The sequence below is a fragment of the Bos indicus x Bos taurus genome, chromosome X (assembly GCF_003369695.1).
Source record: "Bos indicus x Bos taurus breed Angus x Brahman F1 hybrid chromosome X, Bos_hybrid_MaternalHap_v2.0, whole genome shotgun sequence".
Taxonomy (NCBI): domain Eukaryota; kingdom Metazoa; phylum Chordata; class Mammalia; order Artiodactyla; family Bovidae; genus Bos; species Bos indicus x Bos taurus.
The window spans coordinates 21,900,459-21,925,914 of record NC_040105.1 but is presented as its reverse complement, the minus strand read 5'-3'; the positions used below and the strand labels follow the sequence as shown (position 1 = coordinate 21,925,914).

The following is a 25,456-nucleotide window of genomic DNA, read 5'->3' as shown; positions in this document are numbered from 1 at the left end:
CCACTTTGGCAAACAGTTTAGTAGTTTCTTAAAAAGTGGAACACAGACTTACCATAGAAGCTAATATTCCATTCCTCGGAAATTTATTCAAGAGAAATAAAAACATACATCTACACAGACTTGAATACTGATGTTCATAGCAGATTTATTCTTAACAGCCAAAAAGTGGAAATAATCTAAATGTACATCAACTGGTGAATGCATAAACAAAACATGGTATTAACTTTACAGTGTAATACTATCTAGCAATAAAAGAAACTACTGAAAACATCCTAATTAGAATTCAGATGCTGATGTAGAAGCTTGAGAGAATTTTCTGAGGTGATGGAAATGTTCTATATTTTGCTTGGGCTGATGGATACATGGGTGTATAAAATAATCAAAACTCAGCAAACTGAGCACTTGAGATTTGTGCATTTTACTGATAGATTATACCTAAATAAATTAAAATTTGCTTGATTCTGCTATAAAAGTCCCAAGTGAGAAATGCTTGGCTTCCAATGTTAGTATTTGAGAGAAGAAAAGCTAAAAGAAAACTAACAAGTACTTAGTAAAAATTAGCACAATAAATCCAAAGAAAGTAGAAGAAAGGAAATAATAAAGGTAAAAAATCAATGAAATAAAAAGCACAATAGAGACTCAACAAAGCCAAAAACTGGTCCTTTGAAAAGGCCAATAAAAGTTTTGAAAAAATAGGCCATGAGTCATAATAGCAGTTGATGAGAAACTTCTGAGACAAAAAGATTATTGGAATACTGTTCTTGAGAACACAAACCAAAGACTAATGGTTTTTGTTGTATTTTTTACAACCCTTTGGAGAAGGCTGAAGATGATTTACAAATCACAAAGTTACTAAGACAAGATAATTTGAAAGGAATAAAGGTTTTCTTTAAATTTGAGCTATAATCTCTATCTTGCCATCATTAAATGCATTCCTGGTTAACTGCAGCTCCTTCTGCGATCAGATCAGTCACTCAGGTTAACTGCAGCTCCTTCTGCGATCAGATCAGTCACTCAGTCGTGTCTCTTTGCGACCCCATGAATTGCAGCACTCCAGGCCTCCCTGTCCATCACCAACTCCCGGAGTTCACTGAGACTCATGTCCATCGAGTCAGTGATGCCATCCAGCCATCTCATCCTCCGTCATCCCCTTCTCCTCCTGCCCTCAATCCCTCCCAGCATCAGAGTCTTTTCCAATGAGTCAACTCTTTGCACGAGGTGGCCAAAGTACTGGAGTTTCGGCTTTAGCATCATTCCTTCCAAAGAAATCCCAGGGCTGATCTCCTTCAGTATGGACTGGTTGGATCTCCTTGCAGTCCAAGGGACTCTCAAGAGTCTTCTCCAACACCACAGTTCAAAAGCATCAATTCTTCGGCACTCGGCCTTCTTCACAGTCCAACTTTCACATCCATACGTGACCACAGGAAAAACCATAGCCTTGACTAGACGAACCTTCTGCAACAGTCTTGACATCAACACACATTATTTTTAAAGGGTTGATTTTTAACTCTTCTGTAGTATACTACTTAAAATTATGATTTCTGCTAAGTCTTTTTATATATGTGTTGTAGGAAACATATTACTCACTGTATCCTTATAATAGGAAATTATATTTTATAGGAAGTATTTATTGTAGGAATATAGATTGCAATGGATATACCAGCCTGATAGTGATAAACTTTTATGTATAATTTCACTATTATGTAAGTTGCACAAATTCACTTGCTGGTCTTGGCTTTCCCCCATAAACTTGTTTGAGAAAATAAACTTGTGATTCTAATAGAGTCAAAGCTAACACAGACAAGCAGCCTGTTCCTTTAACAATCCTTTCCATTCCTTTTGCTAAGGTAACAATGAATACTGCATTGTGAATTCTCAAATTACTTTAAGTCAAAGAAATTATTACCTCTCAGGGATTCCCATAAAATACCTTTGGGACCAATATTTTCATCTTTAATTTGAACCATCTTTAATGGCTGAATCAAAGGTGGCTTACAGTTTTACTTCATAACAGAATAAATGTACCAGAAAACCTACTTAATGAATCCCTTCTGACTAACACTTAGGTGTTCTATAATTGTTGCTATACTAAGCAATGCTGGAATAAACTTCCTTCTACATAGATCTTTGTGAACATGAGCAAATACTTCATTATGATATATTCCCAGATATGGAATTCTGGGCCAAAGGGTGAGTTGTTTTAAATCTCGATAGATATAATCAAACTGTCCTTTTTAAAGAATGTAGCAGTGGAAATTCCCTGGTGCTCCAGGGGCTAAGACTGTGAGCTCCCAATGCAGGGGATCTAGGTTTGATCCCTGCTCAGAGAACTAGTTCCCACATGCCACAAATTAAGAGTTCAAATGCTGCAAGTAAGTGTTCACATGCTGCAACTAAAGATCCTTCAGGCCGCAATGAAAAGAACTCACGCACTGCAACAAAAATTGAAGATCCACGTGCAACAACTAAGACCTGGTGCAGTCAAATAAACAAACAGTAAATATTTTTAAAGTGTTCCTGAAAATAAAAACATCAATAATGACAAATTTTAAAAACTGTACTAGTTTACACTTCTCACCAACAATATACCCTCACCAACACTGGTTGCTATACATCTTTTTAATTTTTGCCAATTTTAATGAGTGAAAATGAATTGTATTACTAGTTTCATACATTTCTTATTACAGGATAGGCCGACCATTTCACAAATGTTTATTGAGAACTTGGTATTTCTTTTATAAACAGCCTGTACTATTTCCAAGATGGATTTTCAGTTGCCAAAAAGTTGAAGTCAGACATACTGTCCCAGAACAGTTCTTTATCCTCCAGAAGAGCATGATTACCCTGCTGCCCAATGTCTGTAAACATTCCCTCAAATGCAAGCATTAAGAGGAGTATTTAAGTTCTTCCTGAATAGTGATATGATCCCCGACTATGAAAGTCAATGGCCCAGCACAGAAGAAAAGTTTTTTCTGAACCCGCAAGACCCTATCTTCTAAGAGTCACTGGCAGCAGCACAGCCCTTCCTTATTGTGGAGTCTGAGGCAAAAAGAACATTCCATGGAGATGAGATGCCACTTCTGCTCCTGCCTGTGGGGCTTCACTGCCACTAACTTCCATCTTTGCCCAAATCACATCAGCGGCACTCAGTGTGCTCATGAGTCCTCTTCTTGTTTGTCTTTAGTCCACTGAAAGTGATGCAATATGTATTTTGTCCTGTTTCTACTCTATCTTATTGATTTGTACTAGGAATAGAAGTACATTCACATCACAGTAATCCAAGTCTATGCCCCAACCACTGATGCCAAAGAAGCTGAAGTTGACTGGTTTTATGAAGACCTACAAGACCTCCTAGAACTAACACCAGAAAAAGATGTCCTTTTCATCATAGGGGACTGGAATGCAAAAGTAGAAACGTCAAGAGATACCTGGAGTAACAGGCAAGTTTGGCCTTGGAGTACAAAATGAAGCAGGGCAAAGGCTAACAGAGTTTTTCCAGTTTTTCCACTGGTCATACCAAACACCTTCTTCCAACAACACAAGAGATGACTCAACACATGGATATCACCAGCGGGTCAATACCGAAATCAGATTGGTTATATTCTTTGCAGCCAAAGGTGAAGAAGCCCTATACAGTCAGCAAAAACAAGACCTGGAACCATCTGTGGCTCAGATCATCAGCTCGTTAGCACAAAATTCAGGCTTAAATTGAACAAAATAGGGAAAACCATGAGGCCATCGAGGTATGACCTAAATCAAATCCCTTTTGATTATATAGTGGAGGTGATGAACTGACTCAAGGGATTAGATCTGGGAGACAGAGTGCCTGAACAACTGTGGATGGAGGTTCATAACATTGTACAGGGGGCAGTGGCCAAATCCATCCCAAAGAAAAAGAAATGCAAGAAGACCAAGTGGTTGTCTGATGAGGCTTTACAAACATCTGAGGAAAGAAGAGAAGCAAAAAGCAACGAAGAAAGGCAAAGATACACCCAACTGAATGCAGAGTTCCAGAGAAGAGCAAGGAGAGATAAGAAGGTCTTCTTAAATGAATGATGCAAAGTAGTAGAGGAAAACAATAGAATGGGAAAGACTAGAGGTCTCTTCAAGAAAACTGGAGATATCAAGGGAACATTTCATGCAAGGATGGGCATGATAAAGCACAGAAACAGTAAGGACCTAACAGAGGCAGAAGGTATTAAGAGGTGCCAAGAATACACAAAACTATACAAAAAAGCCAAAAAACCCTTCACCTGTAGGGTGAGGTCAAGTGGGCCTTTGGAAGCATTACTAAAATCAAAGCTAGTGGAGGTGACAGAATTCCAATTGTGCTATTTCAAATCTGAAAAGATGATGCTGTTAAAGTGTTGCACTCAACATGCCAGCAAATTTGGAGAACTCAGCAGTGGCCACAGAACTGGCAAAGGTCAGTTTTTCATTCTAATCCCAAAGTAGGGTAGTGCCAAAGAATGTTCAAATCACTGTACAACTGCCCTCATTTCACATGCTGGTAAGGCTATGCTCAAAAACCTTCAAGCTAGGTTTCAACAGTCCACGAACCGAGAACTTCCAGATGTACAAGCTGGGTTTAGAAAAGGCAGAGGAATCAGAGATCAAATTGCCAATATTTGTTGGATCATAAGAGAAAGCAAGGGAATTCCAGAAAAATATCTACTTGTTTCACTGACTACCCAAAAGCCTTTGTGTGAATCACAACAAACTGTGGAAAATTGTTGAAGAAATGGGAATATCAGAACACCTTACCCGTCTCCTGAGAAACCTGTATGGGGGTCAAGAAGCAACAGAAGAATCTTACATGGAACTGACTGGTCCAAAATTGGGAAAAAAGTACAACAAGGCTGTATATTTTCACCTTGTTTATTTAACTTATATGGAGAGTTTAATTATGCGAAATGCCAGGCTGGAGGAATCACAAGCTGGAATCAAGACTGCTGGGAGAAATATTAACAATCTTAGATAGGCAGGTGACACCACCCTAATGGCAGGAAGTGAAGAGGAACTAAAGAGCCTCTTGAGGAGGATGAAAGAGTGAAAAAGTTGGCTTAAACCTCAATATTCAAAAAATGAAGATCATGGCATCCAGTCCCATCATTTCATGGCAAATAGGAGAAAAAGTAGAAGCAGTGACAGTTTTTATTTTCTTGGCCTCCAAAATCACTGCAGATGGTGACTGCAGCCATGAAATTAAAAGATGCTTGCTCTTTGGAAGGAAAGCTATGATAAACTTAGACAGCATATTAAAAAGCAACAAACTTAGACAGCATATTAAAAAGCAGACATCACTTTGCCAACAAAGGTCCGTATGGTCAAAACTAGTTTTTCCCGTAGTCATGTACAGATGTGAGAATTGGACCATAAAGAAAGCTGAGTGCCAAAGAACTGATGGTTTCAAATTGTGGTGTTGGAGAAGACTCTTGAGAGTCCCCTGGACTGCAAGGAGATCAAATCAGTCAATCCTAAAGGAAATCAACCCTGAATATTCACTGGAAGGACTGATGCTGAAGCCGAAGCTCCAATACTTTGGCCACCTGATGTAAAGAGCTGACACCTGATGTAAAGACCCTGATGCTGTGAATGACTGATAGTAAAAGAAGCAGGCAGCAGAGGATGAGATGGACTCATGCACATGAATTTGAGCAAACTCCAGAAGATAGCGAAGGACAGGGAAGCCAGGCATGCTGCAGTCCACAGTGTTGCAGTCAGACAGGACTTAGTGACTGAACAACATCAAAGGAATATTATTCTTTCACATTTCATGTAAGCTTTAATTACTTTTTCTTATTCTATCATCTTTTAAATTGTAATCTTTTTGGTGCTGAGTTTTGAACTTTTTATGTATCAGATCTACCAACTTTTCCTATATGACTTTTGGATTTGTTTTGCATTCCTTATCTGAACTATTAAAATAATCTAAGATATCTTTGTCATTATAATTTCGGCCCAATAAATAAAATCTTAAATAACACTTTAAATATCTTTCACCATCATATGGGTAATAATTTGAACTAAAAGTCTATCCTTTTCCTCACTGACATAAATGCTGCCTATAGCATGTATTGTTAAAACTTTTTATCTAGTTGTAAATTTTGTTCCAATGATCTATTCACTTAATACCACATACAAATCTATTCAATACCATACTTCATATATTATAGCTTTACTATATGTTCTAAAACACACCAACTTTCCCGTCATAATCCTTTTACAGAAGTTTATTATTCCACCACCCTGAAGGACACTTACAATTTTTACTTATGTGACTGTGCTGTACAATTTGTGGGATCTTAGTTTCCAGACCAGAGACTGAACCCAGGTCCCCAGCAGTGAGAGCCCAGAGTCCTAATCACTAGACTGCCAGGAAATTCCCATTTATTTACTATTCTTGTGAATCTTACTTTTCCAAATCTTTAATATCAACTGGACAAGTTCTTTTTAAAAACCTATTATTATTCATACTGCACCGAATTTATAGAGGGGAAAAAGGCAGTCATCTGTACAATATTGAGTATTCTCATCTAATAATATTGTCTATGTTCTCATTACTCCTATCTCCTCTCTTGTCCTTCAAGAAATGTTAGTTTTATTCATATGTATCTTGCATAGTCTTGTTAAATTTATACCTGGCAAGTTTATACCCACTGCATTTTTTGATTTGTGTGTGTATGTGTACAGGTGTGGTGCAAATGAATTAGTAAATTATTGAGTAAATTAACATTTTTTTCATGTTTATTTTGAACTGTCACCTCACCTCACTGAACTCTTGTAGCAGTGCAAGTTTTTCAGTTTCTGGTTTATATTTTCTAGGTAGATAATCTTATACCTTGTAAGTAACATTCTGTTGCTTCCATTCTCAATATTTCTATCTCATTTGCTAAGCCCCAGAGAACAATACTGAAGAACTGAAGTGGCAGCTGATATTTTTGACTTGTTCCAGACTCTGAGAATATAGAAAAAAAATCAAACAATAATATGAATTCCAGTACAATGCAATTGATGACTTCCCAACCCTCTGAATTTGCCTGTTATTTGGTCAAGCTCACCCCACATTTTACCCAAATGGAACCAACCTTACCCCACCCAGCATTATGGGAGGTTGTCACTGTGCTCCAATGTTTCATCATTAACACTGATTTTGATAGTTCTCTAAGTACCTTATAGCAAGTTAGCAGTTTCCTTCTCTATATTACCTACATTTAAAACATTTTGAATTGTATCAAATGTATCTTCAAGGTATGCGTTTTTCTTTCCACCAATAAAAGATCCATGCACATACAAGAATGCATTACTCATTCAATATAATGCTGGACTTAATTTACTGTTTTGGAACGGATTTTGTAACTTTGTGAGAATGGCCTTGGGTGGTTTGCTTTTGCTTTGTCTCAGGCCAGAGAATGGCCCCTCTCCAGGTTTGGGCAGCAAGGATGTAAAAAAAAATTTTTTTTTTATAATATTTATTTATTTGGCTGTACAGGGTCTTAGTTGCAGCATGTGGGATCTAGTTCCCTGACCAGGGATCAAACCCAGGTCCCTTGCATTGGGAGCTCATGGTCTTAGCCACTGGACCAGCAGGGAAGTCCCAGGATGTAAAAATTTTGAACAATGAATCAGAATGTCTGTTTTGCCTCCTTTTTGTGTCCTATATTCTGAAACAATTTAAATAACAGGAATTACCTATTCCTTGAAATCTGGCAGAATGTATGAGTCTGTGGAAACTTCTGCAGAAGTAATTTTTTAATAACTTTGCTTCTTGATTATCAGTACTTTAAGGGTATCTGCTTTGTGTCAGGTAATTTGAAAAACTTTTATATATTTCCAGAAAAGCATCCATTTTCCTCGGCCATGTTAAATTTTCCTAGAAACACAATTTCAGGAGTTTTATGAGTGCAGCTATTTGCACTCCAAATCAGAAACACACAAACACACACATTATCTTTGGAGGTTACAAACAAAGAGTGAAATAGCAGAGCGAGCTTTCTAGGTCAGCCTGGAAATTGTTTGGATGACGTCAAAGCTAGTGTCCTCGTGTCCCCCATTTTCATGAGATGAACTTTACACTTCATTAGTTTTACTGGGTTGGCCAAAAACTTCGTTTGGGTTTTCTGTACAATGTTATGAAAAAACCCAAACGAATATTTTGGCCAACCGAATACATAGCATTCTCTTACAAAAAGGGTAACTCTGGCTGTGTTACCCCCCAGATTGCAGTGGGACAAGTGTGGAAGGCAGGAGTTGTTACAGGGCTATTCTAGGTGAGAGCCACTGGTGGCTGGGAGTAGGACAATAGCAGTGAAGATGGTGAGAACTGGTCAGATTGTGAAAATATCTTAACAGGAGAGACAAGAAGATTCACATATACAGTATACTTTCATCAGTAACATCGCACTATAGACAGATTCTCAACCAGGTACAACTTTTGCTGACAATCACTGTATGGGCTTCAGGTTCTATGAAAATACGGCCTGTTGTTTTCATATTTGTGTATTCCCATTTACAGTTAAGTACAGTGCTTTGCAAATTTATTGAAAGTCATGTGCATGTTTGAAATAGTTCTGACATGAGATTAATTACAATAAAATAGTCAACTCCAGAATTTCAGGTAGAAAGTGCTTATGTTAGACATAAAATCAATGTTTGAATTAAAATTTTGCTTCATTAAACTGTGTTTCTCATGCTATAATGCAACTTTTCAAAGTCAAGCAACTACGTAACATTAATATGCTTCCTCAAAACTTACAAACTTACGTTAACAACCAGAGTCAGAGCTTTTAAACTTCTACATATCAGCAGGTCCAACGCCCAAAAGAGCACAAGGCTACAACTGCAGCATCAAGTCCTACATTAAATGCAAATTTAAGAAAAGTAAACCAAAGAGTATTATCAGACTACCCAAACATAGTAAGAGTCTGTGTTATTTGATAAACCTCAACTCTCTAAATTTGTTTTTCAACACAGGGGAGCTTTAAAAAAATAACGCCTGGGCTCCATCCAAAGCCAATTAATACCAGAATCTCAGTGGAGCACTTTCCAACAAAACATAAAGATTCTCCAACAATTCTAGTATCAGCCCGTTAAGAACCACTGCTTCAACAAAATTTTATGAAAGATAAAATAAGCAAAAATTAAAATGCACAGCACAGGAAAAGTATAGAAAAAGGGAGAGTAAGTTAAAACCCAAAGGGCTCACCCTTTGCTACCTCCTCAAACTACCAAAGATTACTAATATTAGGATATACATCATAATCTTATCAATTAGGCTATTAAGATAAAATGTAAAATAAAGCCTGGAAAGATCTTTGCTACTTAACTAAAATCATCTGGTGTTTACAATACTTTCCAATGGGGGAAGGCTGTAGGGTTTCAGGCGTAAAGCAATGCAGAGACAATCGTAGGGCACCAGGTGGAGTAGCTGAAAACTTTGGGCTCTAGTTTCCTATACTCTAGTCCAGACAGGGAAAGGAGAGAAAGGCCATGTCCATGGAAACAAGTCCTCATGCCTGAAAGGATAATTTTATTTGAATCTACTTTCACTCAAAATTTTAAAAAATAAAGCAACATAAAATATGGGGAAAGGGAAGTTGGTCTTTGAGAATTTGCACGTTTTTACTGCTACAACAATCCTTCAAACCTGGAGCTACTCAAAGATGAATCATGAAAAATAAGAACAAAGACTTTATTTCAAACAGATTCAGTGGTATGTCTACTACAGCAAAGTCTGGTTGTAGCAAACAGTTTCCTTTCAAATCTGCACTGATGTATAAATTAGACATTATTTGGGAATGATTAATTTCTGGTAAAATGTAGATTCAATCCAACATGATGCTAATTTCTATATTTATTGTAGGCTCTATTTCAGTACTAGAGGTTAAATTTTCATCACCAAAAAATGAGAATAATCTTACAGCTACTACTAAGGTAATGAGCTGTGAAATTATTTTCCCACTACTGTTCTGAAAATATACCCCTAGATTGTTAAGAGAAATTCCAACTTCATTCAGATCTGTTATTTAATTCTTCAGTCATCATCTACTGTCGGCTTGATTGTCACTCCTCTTCTTATTTGACCCCAACCAATTAAACTGCAAAATGAAAATAAAAGAAATCATGAATTTTATATCAGCTTCATTATCATTAGCACATAATCACATGACACAACTAGTTTTACTTGCCTATCTGCTCAAATGGAATGTTTCCAAAACCTGCCCCTCCAGAAAGAAAGCTCACACTATCTTTATAGACCCAGAGATGGGCTCTGGCCAGAAGGACTGACAGGAAAAGCAAACAGAAAGTTGCTACTATAAACATGCTCAACTTTGCAAATACACCTGCCCCTTCAGAACCACTAATGAAGAACATTCCAGTCCGTCCACCCAAGGAACCACGCTGACATACAAACCACTTCAGTCTGATTTTTTTTAATTCTTTTTTCCTCTTTGAAAAAAAAAAATTTTTTTTTTAATCGTTTGCAGCACTTCAACAGGTCACAATGGCTTTATCAAGACTTTAGCTGGTAAAGGAAATTAAGAGATGACCTAGAGGAGTAGATAATCTATAAACAGATTACTCTCAATAGCAGAGGGATTTCTGCTCCACCTCTGTTTCAATGTCTGCTCTAGTCAATGGCCAGGACAGATTGCTACCTAAATTGTAGGTTCCAGAACAGAACTTACCTAAGCATGGGTTAAAAACAACAAATCTAAAGAATATAAGGATCATTCAGACGTTCTCATTTCTTTTAATAATTTTAACATACTTGCTTATTTTTAAGCAACATCTAAAATTTCATTTGGACAGAATCCTCTTATAATATTAGTAGACACACAAAAAGATCATTCCTTTAAAAATACACTGGGAAAAAAAAAGGAAAAAAAAAGATAAATAAATAAAATACACTGGAAATCAGTGTGTCTATAACAGCAAAGAGTATAATCACATGAGAGTCAAATCAAGCAGGCATAAATCATCACAAAGCAGGATGATTTACTAAAAGTTTAACTCTGTCTCAATTACAAAGTAATAATTCAGATCTTCTGAACAGTACATGATTAGATCATCCTGAGGCATTGTGCCAGGGAAGCCTTAATAAGGGAGGTAGATAAGAAGAAACAAAAGCAAACCAAAGGTGATTTAAGTAATTATGTGGACAATCAGGACACAAAACAGTCTAATGTAGAAGGTTTATATGATACTAAGCAGGAGGAATTTAAAATGCGTTCAAGTAGACTTCCAGGAAGGTCCTGAATCAGAAAGTAGTGGGAAGTTACTAGAAATTACTGAATACTGCATGAAAAAATGTTTTAGGAAGACTAATTTTGACTGAATGCTTAAATAACAGTAGAAGAGGCATATTAGCAATCTTTTGCACTAACTTTTAAGTGTGAAATGATGATGGTATGGGCTACAAAGAGGTCACACAGAATAGAAAGGAAAGGGTAGATTTAGTAACTAACCAGGAAAAGAGGAGAGAGAGGAGTCAACAATATGTGTCTGTCTCCAAGTTCTATCCACTCAAAGGGCCCTAAAGAAACAGCACCTTTGGAGAAGTGAGCACCCCTAGCACCCAAATCTTCATTTCTAACACCATTTCCCACTAAGAGGAATCAGGGCTCCCTGGAGAAACGGCCAATTCTAAACTGGAGCAGGAGAGAGACACAAGGTGACTTCAGAACAACCTGTGCCAGAAAGTAAGGAACTATTAAAAAACAAACCCAACAGAGACATACTGAAGCTTGCGCAGCTTTCAAATTGTCCATGGGGTTGTGATTTGCTTCAGAAAGCAAAGTAGAGGGTTTACCTTCTGGGAAGACAAAAGTCATTTTCTCTGAAAAGCTCTCTTATATAGTTGGCTTTTGCATCCTCCAGAAATAGGAGGGCAAGGATCGATGCCTCCTGAGTCTGGGTTTCAGTTGAAGTAGAGCGAATACAGTGGCTATTCCCCAAAAGTCCACAGTGGGGTGTAGTTATCTCCAGAATACATTACTGTTAATTTAGCATGGGTTTTGTGACAGTCATAGAGATGGATCCCTTAATAAAATAATAGGTTAAAAAAAATGGGGAAATATCAACAGGATATAGGAGCCAGTTTGTCTCCTGGACAAATTCTAGACATCAATATAAGTAAGGACAGTAATGAATCAGTAAGGGCCTGCTGAATAAAATAGGACTCCATGAATGCATATTATAACTAGGTAAGTAAATAATGGGGAAGAAAGAATGTCAAATGACAAATGATGAGTGGCAGAGTTAGAGTTTGGGGGGATGGGTAATCACCATTTTGTAATCACTATAATCAAGCTCAATTCAGACAAAAATCATCAGTGGATGCTAAGCTAAATCCCTCCCCCGGAGGGGAGGGGAGGGGAGGGTGTGATAAGGAACAGACTATTTACATAGGTTTTCCCCCCAAAGAATACTAATTCACAAGCGTAGAGTAACTATAGGGTGGAGAAACTGGCCAATGCCTTGCCTGTATGATCAAAATTAACCTCAACAAGGAGCAATCAGATATCATGTGTCTCTAGTTATGACTCCCCGAGGAGACATCACCACCTACCTGAAAATATTCTAACCAAGAATACATAACCTGAACCTAATCTTAGGAAACATCAAATAAACCCAAAAGGAGGAACAATCTAGAAAGTAACTCGCTTGTATTCTTCAAAATTGCCACTGACAAGTAAGACAAGGAAAGGCTGAGGAAATTCCAAATTAAGAGATCAAAGAGCCATGAACACTAAATGCAGTGCATGACCCTAGACAGGAAGGAGACAGAGGACATTATCAGAACAAGTGATAAAACTGACTGTAGACTTTAGTATTTTAACAATGTTAAGCGTCTTGAAAGTTAAAGTGAAGTCGCTCAGTTGTGTCCGACTCTTTGCAACCCCATGGACTGTAGCCTACCAAGCTCCTCTGTCCATGGGATTTTCCAGGCAATAGTACTGTAGTGGATTGTCGTTTCCTCCTCCAGAGGATCTTCCCGACCCAGGGATTGAACCTGGGTCTCCCGCACTGCAGGCAGACGCTTTACCGTCTAAGCCACCAGGGAAGTCCTTAAGCTTCTTGAAGTGGTTATATAAGATAATATTGTTTTTAAGAAATATACACCAAAGTATTAAGAGATAAAGAGGCAACCTATTTCTCAAAAAAAGGTTCAGAAAAGGGTATTAAACCTAAATTCATTGGTTTTTGCATAGGTTGTATCTATCACAAATCAGGCCTAGAAATACAGATTTCAAAATCATCCGAATAAGCAGTTGAGAATTAAAGCCATGGTACAATAACCGTTGCCTTCAAGGTAAAGTGTGTTTGTGAGTGTGTTAAGTAAACTGTGTTTTTTTATTAGACACTGACAAAGGCTAATAAACTTACCGCCAGTGTTTCTCAACTCTTCGGCTAAGTGCAATCTTTTCTCCTACTTCTGTGCACACAGGATTAGTCAAGACGATTTTACCCAAATCAGCCTTGACTGCACTAACTCTTCCTCCTGTCGACAGGGATCCTATATTCACCATAAGCACTTCATTCTTAGACAGCTTTTGTACCTAAGGAAATCAAGTGGTGAAAAATAAACCCCCAAATCAAGAAGATGCTTTCCAAATAACTGCTTATTTTTCTACCACCTTACCAACAAAAGACATCAGCTATTTTTCATCTCTGCCAACCTGATTTCAGTTAAGACTTTTAAGAAGAACATACAGATAACAGGAATTATGTCATTGTTATACAGGACATACTGTTTCCCGTTGTTTTACTTTAGACTGCCATATGCAAGTTCTTGGTTTTCGGGAAGTCAAATTTATTTACCTTCTCTCTTTTCTTAATCCTATCTTAACTAAAAAGTATGAACCTCAAAACTGGTCTTAACGTCACTGGCACTCCAAGTACTTACTTTCGCTGCTTTCTTGTCTCCTTCAGTGCGAACACCTAGAAGCCTTCTAAGCAGGAAATAGGAAATTTCCAATTCTGTGAAGATCTCAGGTAAAGCTCCAACCGCACCAAGTACTTGCCCCACCATTCTGTCAGCCCGGCACAAAGTGGGGTCAATTTTTGTTCCAACTCCTGATCCAAAATAAGATATATATGGTCCAACATTTTATTTCCTATAAAGCTGTTTACCCAAAAAACTTATTCAAACTAGTACAGCACATACCTACCTACACATTTTAATATACAACTTATATTTTCATACTAATTTATTGGCTACATAGGTGTGACAATAGTTATCTGAAGGAAGAGAATTGTAAACTCACAGGTTAGTTGGGTATTTGAGGACGAGTCTCTTGATTTAAATTGTAAGCAAAGGACAAACAGAGATAACAGCCTAAATAAAAAATGAATCTGAATATCCTTAATGAAGGCTGAAACAATACAAAATTCATGAGTAGTTTACAGGATGTTTACCCGCCATTTTTCCCCGAAAGAATGATCAAAAAGACAGCTTAAAGATTTTACGTGATTCCTGGGATTGATTTCAAAATATCTTAGCTGCATGTCTTTCATGGAGGAGAGAAGATATAAAGATGAGGCAAGAATGGTCAAGTATTGGGAATTCCCTGGCGGTTCAGTGGTTAGGAACTGGCACTCTCACTGCTGTAGACCTAGGTTCGATCCCTGGTTGGAGAACCAAGATCCTGCAAGCCATGTAGCACGTCCCCACTAAAAAACAACTGTAAAGTATTGATAATCTTTGAAGTTGCATGGTGGCTACATGACCACATGTTACACTATTCTCTGTACTTTTATGTTTGAAAAGTTCCATAAGTTAAATTTTAAAAGTCCCAAGAGTTTCCTTATTTACAAAACAAATAAAAAGGATAAAATTATACACAACAAACTCCTAATTACAAAACAGAAAAATGAATTAAATAGCCAAACATCAGAGAACAAAAAGACGAACTCCTTCACACCAAACATTTTCTTTAATCCAAAAGTTACTAACACCTCTGACGAATTCTCACTGTATCTTGCCTTTTTCTGGGTATCAGGTAATACGTTACTGTACGAGACCAGGAAACCCATATATTATTTCAGTAACAGCAAGATAATGGAAGTTATCATCTTTAATTCCCACCTCAGTGTTTAACTATGATCTACCATGATTTAATTGACATTTGTGGGTAACTCTCCATTTGAAAATCATACAAAAACAACAAAAAAACCACACTACCCCAAAACCATGTTTAAAAAAAACCTGCGGTTAGGTATTTTTAGATTTTAGGCCATAAAATTTACTTTGGTACTGCTAAAAAGGAGCTACTTTAAAAATTAAACCAAAATTCTTGCTTAAAAATAATTTTCACAAACATACGAAATCATCATATGACCTAAAATCAACAGCTTAACCACATATACATTCCCCTACCCTGCTCGATCATTAAACATCAAATGCCGATTCTTGTTGATGTTTGACAGAAAAGAGCAAAATTCTGTAAAGTAATTATCCTTCAAAAAGTAAAGAAATAAAGTGGCAAACAAAAAACCCCATAGGGATGAGAGGAAAAGCCTTACCAATAAGACCTCCTGGGGCAGCATACTGAAGATCATTATGCTCTGCGAAAAGCGATACAATTTTGGAAAAGATAGGTTTACACATGAGTTTTCCTTCACTGTCTTTGGAAACAATACCAGGTCTGACTTCTATCTCCTGGCCCACCTGTAAAAATATAAATTAATAATTAGAATTTGTGGGACAACACCATTTTCATTACATATGAAAAGTTCTAACAGGAAGACCACAAAACTGAAAAGTCATCCTTATTTCAAAGATCACTATTAAAAAAAAAAGATGTGGACGAGATCTTCAAATTCAGAACCATCCAAATGTTTTGAACAAACCTATCATATAGGCCTATCGCCAATTTAAATGTGCTTCATATTCATAGAAGCCTATGAAGTTTGAGGTCAAACACACTCAAAAGATATACTAGTAAACAAATAAATCTACATCAAGTACTAGACACCACGAAGAAAAAAATTATTTTTCAATTTGGAGTGTCTATACTATTCTCCTACTTAGGACAAGAGAAAAAATAAAGCAAAAACACAACAATCAAAATCCAGTTTACCTTTAATACTCCTTTTAGAATACTACCACCAGCTACACCCCCCTTAAGGTCATCAACTTCACAGCCAGGTTTGTTGACATCAAAGGATCTAATAACTAAAAGAAAACAAAACAAATTAAAGCCAATTCTATTCACTTTAACTTCAGAAAAATTTATTTTTTTGTAAGTTAACTTTTCTTAAATAGTAGACACATAAAATTTATACAAGGAGACTCTGTCACAAAGTCTAATATTATTGCAGCTAAGTATACTGCAATTTTAATTATGCTGGAAAAAGTAGAAATAACTTAAAAGTACATTGATAGGAGGTATATTATGGTACACCCATAGTATGGAGTATCATGCAGCTGTTAAAAAAAAGACTATTAGACGGGAGAATAGTTTGAGAGAGAATGGATACATGTGTATGTATGGCTGAGTCCCTCTGCTGTCCACCTGAAACTATTACAACATTGTTGATTAGCTATACCCCAATATAAAATTAAAAGTTGAAAAAAAAAAAAAGAATGTTAGAGTATATGTAATAATGTAGAAGGATAACCTTCATCTGTTGTTCAGAAAAAAAGAAAAGACTAGTTATGCATAGCATGATCCCACTTTCACATACAAAAACTGAAACAAGAAAAGCATTATGTTTATAAAGGTGCACAAACAGTACACACCAATTGTTAACTGTAACTTCAGGGCTAAGGGGTGAGGCAGGCATCGTGGACCTTTCTGGTCATATACTTTATATGACTTCTGCAACCAAGATTTAGTTTCAAAACTTCAAAACAACCCTAGGACTATGTGACCTGCACTTTAGTCCTGAGAGCAGGAACCATTAACAAGGGGTACTCATTACAATAATCCAAGAGAACCCTGCCCACAACACACAGAAAGGGCTGGGGGGCACCTAGTGAAGCTTCAGAGGGTTCAAATGTCTGCTGTGAAAAGGTTCCACCATCTGTGTAGAAACCATGAGTTTAAATTATCAAATTATACTAATATTGATACCACAAACTTAAAAAAATGAGAGAGATGAATATCTTCATTAATGGTACAATGAAATCATTTGTCTGGAAGTCCTAATATCCTGTTTCTAACTAAAACATAATTCCATAAGGCATACTTTATTGTTCCATCTTGATCATGTAACATAACATACACCAAGCACAAAAAGGCTAAAAGTTATGTCTGTATTCAGGACTCTCATCCAGTAATGCAATCTAACTCTGCTAATACAATCTCAGAATTAACTGACTTCAAAAAAAAGTTTTTTATGGAGACTGTAATTTATTATCACCTCTGCAGAAATCATTGGTGATTCCCTTAAAGAGGAATCAGCAATGTGGGAAAGTTCAAATAAAAATCCTATTACTTACCAATAAGTCTGGGTTCTGAAGTAAAGTCTCTTGGGGGTACTGGAATTTTCTTTACTATGTACTCACAGACAACTTCAATATTGTATTTTAGCTGAGCAGAAATTGGGATAATAGGAGCGCCTTCTGCTACTGTACCTATAAGACAAAATTTTCAAAAGATCAAAATTCTTCAGTTTTATAGAACTTGTTCTTTATATAAAATGATGCCTAAATAGGCATCATTTATTAAAATAGGCATCATTATTAAAATGATGTCTAAATATACCCACATATACCCACAGCAACAGGCAGAAAATGGTAATTCTTTTCAGAAAAGTGTCAGTATTCTATGTTTGTTTTTACTCCTGAAAATGAACACTATTGCATTCAAGGGGGAAACACTCAAATTTTACTAATAGATATTTAATATACCAAAATAATAAAACTGTTTAAAGGATTAAAATACTTAACACTCCTGGGAAAGACCATTTTACTAGTTGAAAGGTTTCTTTAGTTCAGTTCAGTTGCTCAGTCGTGTCCAACTCTTTGCGACCCCATGAACCGCAGCACACCAGGCCTCCCTGTCCATTATCAACTCCCAGAGTCCACTCAAACACATGTCCATTGAGTCGGTGATGCCATCCAACCATCTCATCCTGTTGTCCCCTTCTCCTCCTGCCCTCCGTCTTTCCCAGCATCAGGGTCTTTTCAAATGAGTCAGCTCTTTGCATCAGGTGGCCAAAGTACTGGAGCTTCAGCTTCAACATCAGTCCTTCCAATGAACACCCAGGACTGGTCTCCTTTAGGATAGACTGGTTGGACCTCCTTTCTAATAACATGCAACTGACCTCCCAATAAATGTCAAAACAAAATTACAGTCTCTTGCTAATCAAAGACTAAATGGCATACATAATATCTGCTCCTTATTAATTAAATGTCTAACAGGTTCATGAAAGAAATGTAGCCACAATGAGGCTTTGATCAAAATGAGACCTTTTTTGTTATGAGAAAACTGGACGCAGAAGAAGTCAACCTTTCTCACAAGAAAAACAAGGCTAAGAGAGAATCTAATGTCAACAATAAGATGTCTTCCCTGAAATGAAAAACACCATGCCATTGAAGGAAAGGAACACTAAAGATAAATCACTATCAGTTCCAATTCTAAAAGTAGCTACTCAGTAAGGATAGTGTAAGACTGAAGTTTTTTTATGGATTTTAAAAAATATTTTTTGCCCATGCCACAGAGCTTGTGAGATCTGTTTCCCAATTGAGGGATTGAATCAGTGCCCTCGGAGTGAAAGCAGAGTCCTAACCAGTGGACTGCCAGGGAATTCCCAAGACCAAAGTTTTGTTTTTTTTTTTTAAAGCTTTTGTTTATTTTACCATCACTGAGGAAGATTTTTATTAGGTATTATGGCTTCTTACCTTGAACAAATGCAAGGATCTGTTCATACTGTTCTTTAGCCTGGCTTTCTTTTACCAAATCAATTTTATTTTGTAGAATCAAAATATGCTTCAGTTTCATGATTTCTATAGCAGCCAAGTGTTCAGATGTCTGAGGCTGAGGACAAGACTCATTACCAGCTAGATGATAAAGAATAAAAAAGATGCATAAGAATTAGCTAGAACTATCTATCAGAATAGGAAAATCCATAAGAGGCAGATTAGTAGTTGCCAGGGAGTGGAGGAAAGGGGGATTAGAGTGACTTCTTAATGGGCACAGGGTTTCCTTCTAGGGAGACAAAAATGTTCTGGAACTCAATAGCACTGATTCTTATAAAACACTGTAAATGTACTTCATATCACCAAATTGTATACTTTAAATAGCTATACTGCTAACTTTTATGCTATGTGTATTATACTATTAAAAAAAAAAAACAAAACACCTAGCTGACATCTAAAAAATGAAATGCTTGAATGCCCTAACCCTATTCAAAGCAGAAGTCCTGGATTGTTGCCAAGCATTCAACTTTTGCCCCTGCTCCACCCCTTGTGCCTGCATTCACTGGAGTCTCCTGATTATCAGATTCTCTTTCCTGGTCTTAAGCCAGTAACCTAAGAATCCACAAGTTTGGCATTTCAGGGTCTGCCCTTGGCTTTTGCTCAAGCATAAGGTATAGCCCCCTGGCTGTATCCAGTTTTAGAGATGCTCTGACCTGGACAAGCTCTTGAGAGACGGGGAGTAATTTAGGGAAGACACTTAACACAGTCCATGAATTTCAACTACTATCAGAGGCTACTCCCTAACAAATAGAGGAAAGAACACTAAAAATAACCATTGGTGTTATCAAGAAGTAGGTATGTTTTGCTGGATACTCCAACGACCATCCTCCCTAAGTTGTGATGTTTAGGTGTCTTATACTCTATCCACTCAGCCTACTTTAAAAAATTATATCCCATAGCAACAAAATAAGCTCACATAAGGTGGCACAACCCCAGACTTGAAAATCGCAGTTCATCTACTAGACTTCAGCACTTATTATAAATGAAATTTGGATCTAATAAAACCATTATATACCAATGTTGTAGTAAACAGTTCAAAGATGCTCACACAAAAAAATTTAAAACTAAAATAATAAATCATTTCATGGACCCAGACTTTTGATAGCTGGAAGACAAGGATGTCATACTGGTTGACATGTTAGTTCTCATTCCTGTCACCTTTAGATACTGGATGTAGTCCTTAAAGGCCTTAGTTTTCCTTTAAGTATTCCATCTTGGATTTGCTCCACAGTGATTTGTTGGAACCAATTCTGATGTATTTACCTATCAACAGAAGAGCGGCATCCATCACTGCGGCACCGTTCAGCATAGTAGCCATCAGAATATCATGGCCAGGACAGTCAACAAAGGAAACATGCCTAACAAAGTAAAAAATAACCATCAATCCTAAGATCAATCAATACATCAACATTTGAGTTAGATTCCCTAAAATTAAACCCCTTGAAGTATAGAATGTCAATACTGCATAAAAATATGCAAATAATTATTTCTGTAAAGTCAAGCAGTTTCAGGACTTGGTGTTTCTAGACTTTAGAAATAAGATCACCTACTGGCTCAATTATACTTCAGAAAGAAACAAGAATTTCACTGAAACAGATCAGATTTGTAATTAACAGATCTATGGTTACCAACAGTGGGGTTGGGGGAAGAAGGAATCAGATGAAAGCAGTCACAAACTTTTTTAAGATAAAGAAGTACCAGGGGCATAACATACAATACAATAAATATAGTTACCACCACTATATGTCATACATGAAAGTTGTTAACAATAAATCCTGAGTCTTCATCACAAGGAAAGATATTTTTTTCTATTTAAGTTTATATCTATATGAGATGATGGATGGTCACTAAACTTACTGTGAAAATCATTTCAAAATGTATGTCAAATTATTATGCTGTATACCTTAAAGCTTATTACAGTGCTGTATGCTGATTATATCTCAATAAAACTGGAGGGAAAAATATAAAATATGAAAGAACAAAAATTACCTATTGGCTAAGAGTAAAATCACTGCAGATCATTACAAAGCAAATGAAATTAGTTATGTATAGAAATAACTGAAGAAACACAAACTCCCAAATCCAATCAAAGAAAATATGGTATAAAGTAAATACCTGGGAATGTCATTGATTTGAAAGCTAAAACTGTTAACAGAATGGGTAGTGCTATCTGAAAAAATTTGCCAAAAACTTCTCCAGCATCTTGAAAAGCTGGAAATGCCAATCAGAAGTAGAGATGGCAGCACTATCTTAACAAAACTATGCTACTCATTCGGAACCATTATTTTTAATAGCTGTATACTCACACTCATAATCTAAAATAGGGGCACCAAACTGCCCCATTGTCATAACCACTCATGCACATCACGACTGCTTTCCTAACACAAGAGCAGAAATAAGTAATTCAAAAGAGAATCTGTGACCTGCAAAGCTGAAAATACTTATTATTGGGCCCTCTCCAGGACAAGTTTGCTGATAAGGGCCACAAGTAGGGTGAGGCAAGTGAGGCACTAAACACGCATGCAAAATTTAAGGGTATACCCAAAAAGCCAGTAATCAAAACAAAGAATATTTAAGTACTTAAAAAAAAAAATTTATACAAGAAAATCCAAGATGAATAAAATACGAAAAACTTACTGAAAACAGGATCAGCAACGATGTCATGCCAAAAGCAAAACAAACAAAAAATCCAGTGATAATGAAAAGAAAAAAACAGTAATTTGAGCCTCTCTTTATTTTACTTTAGGAATTCCCTAAATTCCTAAATTCCAGTGGTTAGGACTCCAAGCTTTCACTGCAGGGGGCCCAGGCTCGATCCCGGATCACAAGGCATATGGCACGCCCCCCAAAATTTTTAATTTAAAAGTAAATAAATAACACTGTTTACTTTGATTGTTGTTGTTTATTTGCTAACTCATGTTCCCTCTTGTGACATCATGGACCATAGCCCGATAGGCTGCTCTGTTCATGGAATTTCCCAAGCAAGATTACTGGACAGGGTTGCCATTTTCTTCTCCAAGATTCTTCCCACCCAGGGACAGAACCTGCATCTCCTGCATTGCAAGTGGATTCTTTACTGCTGAGCAACCTGGGAAGCCCTTATCTTCATCTTGATTACCAGGCCTGATTTTTTTCTTAAAGCATTCTCCCTCGCCTCAAACTCTGAGTTTCATTCACCTCTTCCTAGTCCCAGCTCTGCCTCGATCTACAACTTCCTTGTGGACATCCCCAATCACCATAAACATCACCAGGTGGATATCAGTATCCTCTGATAAAGAATATATAATCATATTCAGAAAATAAATGGGTTACAAGTCCTTGTATTTAAGAGAGGGGATTAAGAATGGCTTTGTTCCTTTATCTAAGACACAAAACCAACACTGTTTAAGAGAAATTTAGGAAACCTGGCAAAAAGAATCCCTTAAATCCAATGAGCTGTGTTTCTGTCTCATTTTGCTTATGTGATACTTTTCCTTTGGAGCACTTACACATATGTGTCTTAAGGTAGTTTTAAATACTTGACTTTTCAAATTACTGTCATTATGGACCAGAAAAACAAAATAATGGAAAAATAAAGCCATTCAACAATTAGGTTCATTGTTTAACATCTCAATTAAGTATCTCAAAAAGTACAAACCACACAACAACAAAATATGAAATGTTAAGTCAAAAAAGGTCACCTGACTAATTTGAAGTTCCCTTTGGTCCCTGGAATGTCTGTAGGAAACTCATCAGGTGTGCTACTTCCACAGGATCTATAACATTCTGGCCGAGGACAACTTGGGTCATCAAGTTTATAAATCTAAAAGTTTCAACGAGACAAGACTTGGATTTGTTATCTGCACACTCAACAATTAAAGTTGAGTTTTTCATTTCACTGTACACAGCTCACCTTAGCATTAGCATAGCCAAGTTTGATTGTAATATTTCTTTCCAGTTCATTTTTGAAACGGACAGTGTGGACTCCAGAAATAGCTTTTACAACTGTAGATTTCCCATGAGCTACGTGACCAATTGTACCTACAAAGTACAAAAAAATTAATTCAAGTGCATTCAGTTACACCACATATTTTTTCAATTTTAGAGTAGAAAACCCAAAGCCATAACTCACTGTCAATATCACTGTAAAACCAAGAGTGACTGATTTTTCCTCCTACATATCCCTGATTACAAAAACTCATGATGATACAGGACTGAAGAGAACTTTCCATGTGACAACCTTGTTTTAAACCATACTGAGCATAATAAAAGCTATCTATCTTTAATCACAGAAAACAGTGCCTTCATTTAAAATAAACACTTGTAAAAAAATGCATGAAACTTTGTATATCAAGGAACTTTTCAGCATTTTCAGAGCGAAGTAAGTATGAAGAGCCCTGACACACAAAAAAGGAATCCATGGAAACACGAAAAAAACTCAGGTATGATTATAGTAATGCTATTAAGGCTAGTACATATCTTACAACTTTTTTAAGAATCTCAAGGTAGAGCCTTACTTTTAAGGAGGTTTTACTGTTTTTGTACAGACTCTCAAATACCCCAAATTTACACTCAGTCAACATAACTTCTCCTCCAAAGTTCCAGGTGCCAATTAAGGGGGAAAAAAAAACCACCCTAATTATAGCTTATGCACATATCAAACAAACTTTCACAAACTCTGCTCTTGCAACATCCTTGTGTGGCAAGTACAATCACATTTCCCCTCTTCTTTACTAGATGACTACATATCACCTTATGCTATTAAAAGTTTTCTTTAAGTCTCTACCTTTTCTTCTCACCTAGTCTATAAGCTAGACATAGGCAACAGGGGCCTCCCACCAAAAATCTAGCAGATGCATTGCTCCCGAGAGCTCAACGTCTATTTCTCGAATATCTGCATCTTCATGTAATTCAGGTACTTACACAAAGGCAAAGATTAAAATTATTTGCTGGAAATCAATCAAATCTCCAAGTTATTCTTATCTCACCTATATTAATTGTGGCTTGTCTGCTGATAACTTCATGTGAAAGTGGCGTCAACTTGGAAACATCCTGCAATCAAACATTTCTATGTTAAATCACTGTACATAAGATGAATCAGAATTTTGACTTTACATTGTTACCTACAGCTCGCTACCATTTGAATAGCCCTCTTCTACTTTTAAAGCGCTTTTCCTGTACAATCTTGCATTCTGGAAAGCACTAAAAGTCCTTCATCCTTACACACTGATTATGGGAGATGTAGAGGCTTTGGGTCCCCCAACCTTGAGAGCATTAGCACTAAGGAATGTGTAGATACTCCTTTCTCAAAACTTCCAAAATGAAGAGCCTTAATGACACTTAACACTAAGTTTCTAGCCAAATCATTCGGGAGGTTCGGGGCCCCACGACCGCACAGCCCCATGCCCAGCTCCCTGACTGACAGAAGCGCGTGGGGCAGCGCGAGCGCGGCTTTGGGCGCCGGGCAGGTCTCCCTCCTAACTCATGCTCCTGACCGCCCGGCACCGCCTCGTTTCACAGCCTTGCGGGAGGCCCGGTCATCCCCACTCCTGAGCGCATAGCGCATACTTCCAGAGCCATGCCTTACCAAAGTGGCGAGATCTTGCCGAGAAAGGTGCGGCTGCCCTAAAGTCACACCAGCCTCGCCCCCCGCCATCTTGCCCGGAGAGGAAGGAAGTCGGCCGCGTCCCTGCCTGACCGCGCGCAGGACCCCTAGTGCAGGGCGGAGCAGCGGTGACGGGAGGGCTGGCTAGGGCCCAGGCCTGGGAGAGGAGGATGGCCGCAGCAGCGGAAGCCTCACTGTTTGGACTTGTCTCTTAATTAATTTGTATAGTGCCTGCCGGCAGGCTGACTGAAAAACACAAGGCCAAGTTTCGGGATCTACTCGCGGCAGATCTGTTGGATATTTGTGCAGGCAACGGTGCGGGCAGCCCCAATAAAGGCCCCTAACGAGGCGGGCGATGCCACCGAGGCGCGCGCTGACTAGGGTGAACTCACTTCCGGTTCCCTTAGGGATGGCCGAAAGTTTCCCGGAACCTGGGATTCTTATCTGGGGTGTGAGGATAGACTGTTGGAGTGTCCTTCTTTACCGATTTCCATAATTTAATAAGACGAGATCAGCCCCGGGTCCGTCTCGCCTGTGACGGAGTTCTTGGCCGCGAGGTGGCCGCGTACCGAGCTGGCGGGCGGTGAGGAGGGCGCCCTCAAGCGGATGTTTTGCGACCCAGAAATGGCAAAAGCAAAGTCTCTAACTTGTTCTCAGCGAGAGGTTTCTAGAGCCTGGGAGGTGGTCCATGGTGTTGGACTCCATGCTAATGGAGTTAGCACAGGATAGAAGCTAGGTGTCGTGAGAGCGCCCAAAGGTGTTTTGGTTTTTTAGTCGATCCGAATCTCTATTTTCTTTACTCTTTCTCCTTTCTAAATATTCATTGTTCTTTTCCTGCAGCTAATGAAAACTGAAGGTTTTCAAATGTCATTTTGCGAATACAGACCGTATTCAGCGGAAATTTGGAATCGATTTTTTTTTAATCCCAAGAACATAACAGT

General features: G+C 37.7%; 1 protein-coding gene and 1 long non-coding RNA gene across 2 annotated transcripts; one reads left to right on the top strand and one right to left on the bottom strand.

The window, feature by feature from the left end:
- Positions 1–212: 212 nt before the first annotated feature.
- On the top strand, positions 213–1,790 carry LOC113887341. The gene is made up of 2 exons (XR_003509711.1): positions 213–938; positions 979–1,790. It is a non-coding gene; the product is annotated as an uncharacterized LOC113887341 (long non-coding RNA).
- Positions 1,791–9,508: 7,718 nt separating this feature from the next.
- Positions 9,509–24,603, bottom strand: EIF2S3 (eukaryotic translation initiation factor 2 subunit gamma). Its single transcript, XM_027533346.1, has 12 exons — positions 24,498–24,603; positions 23,899–23,962; positions 22,824–22,951; positions 22,612–22,733; positions 20,195–20,289; positions 18,854–19,012; positions 17,450–17,584; positions 16,086–16,180; positions 15,529–15,673; positions 13,910–14,079; positions 13,390–13,562; positions 9,509–10,097 (listed from the first exon to the last, which is right to left on the bottom strand). Exons 1-12 carry the CDS (start codon positions 24,564–24,566, stop codon positions 10,034–10,036), a joined length of 1,419 nt encoding a protein of 472 aa, XP_027389147.1. The 5' UTR covers positions 24,567–24,603; the 3' UTR covers positions 9,509–10,033.
- Positions 24,604–25,456: the final 853 nt, after the last annotated feature.